This window comes from Cyprinodon tularosa, unplaced genomic scaffold (assembly GCF_016077235.1).
Source record: "Cyprinodon tularosa strain WSP-4 unplaced genomic scaffold, ASM1607723v1 ctg5, whole genome shotgun sequence".
Lineage (NCBI taxonomy): Eukaryota > Metazoa > Chordata > Actinopteri > Cyprinodontiformes > Cyprinodontidae > Cyprinodon > Cyprinodon tularosa.
This window is the reverse complement of record NW_024039229.1, coordinates 1,712,708-1,720,693: the sequence shown is the minus strand read 5'-3', so window position 1 is coordinate 1,720,693 and position 7,986 is coordinate 1,712,708. Positions and strand designations below refer to the sequence as shown.

The following is a 7,986-nucleotide window of genomic DNA, read 5'->3' as shown; positions in this document are numbered from 1 at the left end:
TAATCCCCCCTCCACCAAACTTTACACTTGGCACAATGCAGTCAGACAAGTACCGTTCTCCTGGCAACCGCCAAACCCAGACCCGTCCATCAGATTGCCAGATGGAGAAGCGCGATTCGTCACTCCAGAGAACGCGTCTCCACTGCTCTAGAGTCCAGTGGCGGCGTGCTTTACACCACCGCATCCGACGCTTTGCATTGCACTTGGTGATGTATGGCTTGGATGCAGCTGCTCTACCATGGAAACCCATTCCATGAAGCTCTCTGCGCACTGTTCTTGAGCTAATCTGAAGGCCACATGAAGTTTGGAGGTCTGTAGTGATTGACTCTGCAGAAAGTTGGCGACCTCTTCGCACTATGCGCGTCAGCATCCGCTGACCCCGCTCCGTCAGTTTACGTGGCCTACCACTTCGTGGCTGAGTTGCTGTCGTTCCCAAACACTTCCATTTTCTTATAATACAGCTGACAGTTGACTGTGGAATATTTAGGAGCGAGGAAATTTCACGACTGGATTTGTTGAACAGGTGGCATCCTATCACAGTTCCACGCTGGAATTCACTGAGCTCCTGAGAGCGACCCATTCTTTCACAAATGTTTGTAAAAACAGTCTGCATGCCTAGGTGCTTGAATTTATACACCTGTGGCCATGGAAGTGATTGGAACACCTGATTCCAATAATTTGGATGGGTGAGCAAATACTTTTGGCAATATAGTGTATCTTAACTGAGTGGTAGAAAAGTAGAACTAAGCCTGGAAGTCTATGTTCATAAAATCAAAACCATAAAACAGCAAAACAACCTATAACTAATTGCAATAAATATTTGAAGATATAAAGCAAAGTGGTGTGCTCTGCTCCTAATATATACATTAACAGCTGCCAATTAGCTAGCTAACATCTGTTTATGTTTGAAGCATGCTCACGTTCTCTTTCTACCATAATAACAGACTAGACACATTACCCCCCTCATTCATACAGTAAAACGGTAAAATCGGGGACAGCTTTAGCTGGGGACAGGTAGTCCAAAACGGGGACTATCCCTGGAAATCGGGGACGTAGTTAAGAAGTTTAATTACAACTCTAGTCATCCTGGTGTCCTTTATATCATAAGCCTGAAAAAAAGTAGAGAGATTGTAGAATTAGCCACAGAAATTGTGCTGGAAAAAGTAAGAGGATAATTCATATCTCTGTTTATTACAACATGTAACTCAAGTCCAGGATCAGCAACACTGCCACAAACCTTCACAATACAACTACTGGTATGAAGGCAGTGTGTGTTACTAACCTTCTGAGGACCAACGGGTGTTTTGGGGACCAAAGGCAAGTCCAAATGGTGTGAACCCCCATTTTTAACCACAGAGAGTCAGTTTAGGGGTATGATGTGAATTAACTTTAGGCTAAGGTTAGGGTTAGGAATATACTGATAATTGTTAGGGTAAAAGTCAGGGTTTGGTGTGAATGCAGTAACTAAACTGAATGTAAGTCAATGTATGGATAGAAATACAAACTTGTGTGTGTGTGTGGGCAGAGGGGGGACAGAGAGACAGGCAGATATAAGAGGGAGACTCAACAGATAAAACTCACAAATAAAAAAGTGCAAGAAAATTGTTCTTCTCTGGGGATTATTAACATTGCTTATACCTTATTTACCACAGTTGACAGGTTAATTAACCCCTCTATGACTGTAGCATCTGATCTCCACTCTACCATGGTCTTCAATGTTTGCTACGTTGAAAGCCTAAAGACACAAGCCTAGTAAACTAGCCCTACATGCCAGCGGACAAAATAATTTTTGCCTGCGAGTTCGGTCTAGCCTCAAACAATGCCCCAGGCCCTAAAACTGGCAGGCCAATCACAACGCAGAGATGTGCTTTGAATTTCTGGATGCAAAGAGGGCGGGGTTTTGAGGGCGGGACGATAAAGCTGCGCAATGCTGAAGAAAGCACAACAAGAAGGATAGCAACAATGAATGAATAGTTCTCCTTTGACTCAGCTTCGGAATCAGTTTAGGAAAGATTAGACTTGGGGCTTTCGTTGAAACGTGAGCAGGAAGAGGCCCTTTGCTCATTCCTTTTTTTTCGCCGCTTTACCCACAGCACTCACCAGCTTACACACTCCCTCACAAGCTTTCTGTCACGCTTACAGTCAGTTGCGCTCATTATTAAATTACACATTTAAATCCACATTTAGCTTGGTTTATCATGCTATAAAAACACCCTAAAGATTAGAGGGGCTTTCTGAAAAATGTCCAGTACCAAAGTTGTCTACAACTGAAGGTGATTTTTATTGTTTCCCAATTTCACCAAATAAACTACAACAACCTATGATGCATTATAGCCCAAATAAGCTCTTCCTCCTATTGTTTTGATTTTTTTACCCACAGCTTTCTTTAGAAAAGCTCTTCCTGTGTAACACATTCTCTTACTCAACTTGTAAAAATGCATAGGCTTGATCATAAGCCCCTTCATATCAGATAGTGAAAGGATAGGTTTACCCCCCATGCAGCATGCACTTCAGTTTGCAGTAATTGCACTTTAGGAGTGTATGGTAACATATAAACTAGTGTTTGTAAAGGTGTAGGGGTTAGGGTGAAGGATGGGTTGCAGTTAGTTTATAAGCCTTCAGTTCATAGATAATTTTTGGAGGTTCCTGTCACAAACTCTCATATACCCTGCATGTCAATAAATGACAAGTCAATAAATGACAATGTCATATTGTGGTACACCTAATGCCAATTTTAAACCACATTAGAGTGAGGCTACATTGGCATGGCATGTCTAATTTAACTCAAAGTATTAACACATCCTGAAAAAACAATTATCAAACTGCTGTTAGGGACATGGACATCATAAAGAGAGCAGCAAAGTTTCAGCAAGAACTTGAAAAACAAATAATCCCCACCCCCCCACCAAAAAAATAAAAAATCAGCTAAAGTGAATCCAGAATACTGCTGCCCATGTCTTCACTAAAACTAAGACAGTTGAGAACATTCATCCAGGTCCACAGTCTTTCCAACGGCTCCCCATATCTTTAAGAATCAACTTTACAATATTTCTGTTCAATAAATCAATGAATATAAAGATAAACTTGCCTTAGCTAAAAATAAATTTACTCACCATGTCTGTTCCTTCTCCTCCATACCAACAGAGTTGCACTGATGAGTATGATTAAAAGCAACAGAAAAACACCAGCTGTGATAAACAAGTATTTTCCAAATGACGAACCTGGAATCACAACAAAATATGTCTCCGAAAAATGTAAGTTATTTTTATTAGTAAATCATCAGCCATTAGAAACACTCTTTAAATTCGTATTAGGATTGATGGAAGTCGACAAAAACAACCACCGGTTAACTACCAGTTGCTTACAGCTGACAAGCAGTATAATCATAAAGCATTTCTTTTATTTTTAAATACCTTGATTTGTCTTGATAATGGCTCCATCCAGTCTGGTTGTGACGTTATCTTCATTACTGGAGAACTGAAAGAGGCAGTCATATCTTTTCCAGTCTTCATCCTTGATTGATGCAATATTGAGATCCACTGTCATCTGGAAGGTCCCATCTGTGTTGGGGAGGATCTCTCCTCTCTCCACACCTTCATGGAGCTCCTGTCCATCTTTTCTCCAGAACACTGAGGCTCTTTCAGGATAGAAACCAGTGGCATGGCATGTAACCACCGAGGTTGGATTCTTCTGCAGGAGAGACACTGAGGGATAAGCTACAGACACAATTCAAAGGAAATGTTTGGTTAAAAAAACATCTGAAGTCGGAGAGATTCCTTAAATTCTACACAGAATAGTACACGTCTAACAATTTAAAGATGTTTGAGTTATTTGATTAAAAAAATTTAGACATAGTCGCTATGAAATATTAAATTTCATAAGTTAAAAAGTTTATGATTATAACAGCTGCAGTGGGGACAGTTTTTAATGAACGGACAGAAATTAAGAAAACAAAACGAATAAACAAAAATTTTTAGGAAATGTTAAGTCTGTTTTTTTTAATACTTAATAAACGTATCAAATAAACCTCTGAAAAGACAAAAAAAGTAAACAGAGTTGAACTTTTCCTAAACATCAGTCACACTACTGATGATTAATTGCATTTTTCTTTATAGGGAGTTGGCAAGTCCAGAATAGACTTAGACAAAAAGATTATTAGACAGTTAATGAATGGTTAGATTTAGTCATAATGAGTAAAGCTCAAAACTCTCAGGGTGGGATGTACAATAAATGCATTAACGTCTACTCTGGTTTTTTAACATGCAGTTAACCAGTTTCAGGGTTCGCACACCTTTTCCAAAGTCAAAATCCAGCACTTTTCAAGCACTTTCAAGTCCACATATAGTTCACCGATGATGAAGACGATGGACACGCCCCCCCACCCCCACACACACACGTCTCCTCGGATGATCAAAGAAAATTACTCCTCTGCCATGGCGTAGTAATATAACCAACCAGAGTGTTGCAATTCAGTATTATCAGCCGTAGAGTTATCAATGTTGTTTTAAGGTCTGGGCCTGGCAATGAATTAAAACTTGGTTGTTTTTTTTTGGAACGTTGGCGAGGCGGTAGTGTGAGTTTGGCCAAGATAGTGCTGCGGGAAACACTGCAATACTAACATTACATTATCACACCGTACTCTCAGTCACTATGACTCACCCTTCATGTGACTCGAGAGCGCAGACTCGCCCATTGTGAAAAGCTGCACATTTTTCTCGCAGACTTTACAAGAGGCAACTCGTCGGGTTTGTCCCCGTTTAATCCATAATTTGTATTTTTCATCTTCCAGACAACGTTCATTGAAACGACAACCTCCCGGCATGGTGCATTAGTGGTTTCATGGGGGCGGAGTCCCACATGGAAATAGACTGGCAGATCGCAGTCACACATAAGCGAGCAGGTTTCATTTTCGGGCTCTCCATCTTATTTCTCCATTTAATAAACACACGTTTCAGTTAGATTGGTATTTGTTGCGAAAGAAATAGTTACAATTTCAAGCATTTTCAAACATTTCATCCAAAATATAAGCACTTTTCAAACCTTGATAACACAACGTCAAAATTCAAGCATTTTCAAGGATTTCCAGCACCCGTACGAACCCTGCAGTTTTTATATGCTTAATTCTAACATTAGGACCTAAAAAAAATGTTTGCATTAGTGGTCTTTAAATTTAAAGTTTCCTGACAGGAAGTGGGGTTTAAACATGGGTCTTGCCCTGACATACTATGACATATTAAAGAGACAAAGAAGTTGGTTTCTGGGTTAAACAAAAACATTATCTATTGTTATACCTGCTTTTTGCAAAGAACTTCTGCTGTATCTTAAATACAGCTGAAGAAAACTTTTGCAATCTTCTGTTAGTGCATGCCTCCAAAACAGACTATGGCCGTCAACGTTCCAGTTGTGCTTGGTGATGACAGTCTGATGTCTAGGTGTGATCCATGTCAGAGTTTTCATATCAAAACTTATGAGATCTTCTCCATCATAAGCATACTGATTAAAAGCATCAAAATCCTCGGTTTCATCATCCCAAAAGCATCCATTTGTTCTTTGAAAAATTTGGACACCTGGGAACAAGAAACCAACACAGTGATGACATCAAGGAAAACAGAAACACAACATAAAAAAATAAACACTATATAAAACAGAAATTCCCCCAATAAACCAACTGATTAAACGGCAAAAAAAATCAATTAACGTTGCTTTACTGTAACTACACAAATGAGAATGTAACCAAACTTAGACTGTGGTTAGTGACAATTGACAGACCTAGCATCAATTTGCTTGTGTGTGTATTTCACAAAATATGTCACTTACCCTCTGACTGGTTAAAGCGTTGTGTTAGAGTTGCAATGGTGGCTTTAAAGTCTATCCAATTGTGGAAACATTTGTTATTTAACCACTTCAGATGATGAGGCTCCTCCTCTAATAGTTGGTTCATCCAAGGTGTTCGGGGCTTTAAGTCTAATATATTGCTGTCACAGTAAGCAATTTCAACTCCATCAACTGTTCCAGAAACCAAAAACTCTGGAAGTTTTGGGATTCCTGAGGTACCACACAGGATATACACCAACGAATGTGGTTCTGTGGAAAAAACGATTATTTCAAGTTTACTAAAATGTTTTTTAGATTCTGTTGTCAATCACAATGCCTAATTGGTGGTAAGGGGGATTTTTGTCTCATCCTTATAATAAGCTCATCATATAATCTAAACAACAAAAAAAAGAGACAAATCTGCTAATTATCTCCCTCTTCCAATGACCAAAATTTACTTTTCTTTTTCCTCATAAGAGAGATTCAGGAAATGTAATCTGGTTTAGCAAGATGCAGGATTAGACAGAAGAAAGATTAAGCATTCATAAAAGTGGAACTTTTTATGTAATTTATAAAATATATATTATAGTGATGGCTGATGAAATACTGTTGAGAGTTGAACAATTGCAAATGTTGACAAAGAGCAAGACTGGATGAGAAATAAAAATCAATCCTGGCAGCAGCATTTACAGGAAAATGTTTCATATGATGAGATATGATTTATGCTTTTATTACTTTGATCAGTTGATATTACTCAATTAGAAAACAATAGTCATGGCTGGTTGAATAGGTTAAAGATTGGGGAGTGTTGGCCTAGTGGTTGGAGCAGTGCCCTTGTGCTCTGAGAATGTTGCAAGTACCCGGTTCAATCCCCACAGCCTGCACTCTGGGTCCCTGAGCAAGACCCTAACCCCTAACCCCACTCTGCTCCCCGGGTGCCCACTGCAACCCAAGGGGATGGGTTAAATGCAGAGAGTGAATTTCTCCAATGAGAGATAAATAAAGTTCAATTTTCTAAAAAAAAAAAAATAAATAGGTATGAGAACAATTAACCCATTTATTATTGGCCAAAGAATTACATGAACTTTAGACAAAAGTCGAGTGTTTTTTTCTGAAAATTGGTTCTTTTGGGGCAATACAGTGACATCATGAAATGGGCGGCACCCAGAAAGGTAGAGGTGGCTTTGCTTTAATGTCAAGTGTTTGTCTTCAGGGTAGGAAGAAAACTACTATCAAAAATATAGTAGTTTTATATTTATATACAAATACAAATGTATATTTATATCAAACACTAGTGCTACATGTATTATTTCATCATATATTTGCCAACAGCTGATACACTTAAAGACTTTTGATTGTATCCAGAAGCCCCTCTGGTTTCAGTAGAAAAAACACAGAGTACATGTGGCGGGAAAAAAATGAAAAGCAAGAAATTTAATCTTACCTGGGGAAGAGATCTGACAGATGAGAAGAAGCTTGAAAAAAATCGTTGTACTGTCTGTAATTGACCGAGATAAGGACATCCTTCTTATCTTATAAGGACCACATTTGAAAAGCAGATAAAAAACTCTGAAAATGGAAACAAAACAAAGATGAGAGATGTTTTAGTTTTCTGGGTGGTTCCTTGGGTCAGGGGTGGGGGGCTTAATTCCGGTTCAGGTTCCATCTTTGCTCGTGTTTTTGTAGTGCTCGTCCTATCTGAGCTTCAGAACACCATCTCACCTTACTTCTGTTGTTCAGCTGATTTGTCTTCCAACGCAGTGCCTCAAACTGCAACACAGAGAGGCAGGAGTACTGATAAAAGTGAAATAAAACACCATGAATCACTACGTTCACCACGCTGAGGTGAAACCAACAACCAGGAGACTCAATGATGACGTGAAGCCTCTCGCCTGCCTTGCAAATTCACCTTCCATGTGAATTTCTTTTGCTGGCAAGGCGTATTTTAAGGCATGGGCGTAGTTCTGCATAGGGGCCATAGGGACATGTCCCTACTAAAATTTTGGACTGACTTACTTGTCCCTACCAATAATTGGATGTGAACATGTTTATAATTTACAATCCAGCGTTGTTGTAGCAGAGGCTTCTTTTCTAGTCACAGCTCCTCTGCCTGGTACAGTAGCTGCAGCTGCCTGGTCTTTCCTGTCCCTTTCATGTAGACGTGCATCAACT

The 7,986-nt window shown here is 39.3% G+C and overlaps 1 protein-coding gene across 1 annotated transcript; it reads right to left on the bottom strand.

The window, feature by feature from the left end:
• Positions 1-963: 963 nt before the first annotated feature.
• LOC119795099 (major histocompatibility complex class I-related gene protein-like) lies at positions 964-7,575 on the bottom strand. Its single transcript, XM_038302923.1, has 6 exons — positions 7,537-7,575; positions 7,259-7,383; positions 5,818-6,084; positions 5,292-5,567; positions 3,414-3,716; positions 964-1,037 (listed from the first exon to the last, which is right to left on the bottom strand). Exons 2-6 carry the CDS (start codon positions 7,335-7,337, stop codon positions 964-966), a joined length of 999 nt encoding a protein of 332 aa, XP_038158851.1. The 5' UTR covers positions 7,338-7,383; positions 7,537-7,575.
• Positions 7,576-7,986: the final 411 nt, after the last annotated feature.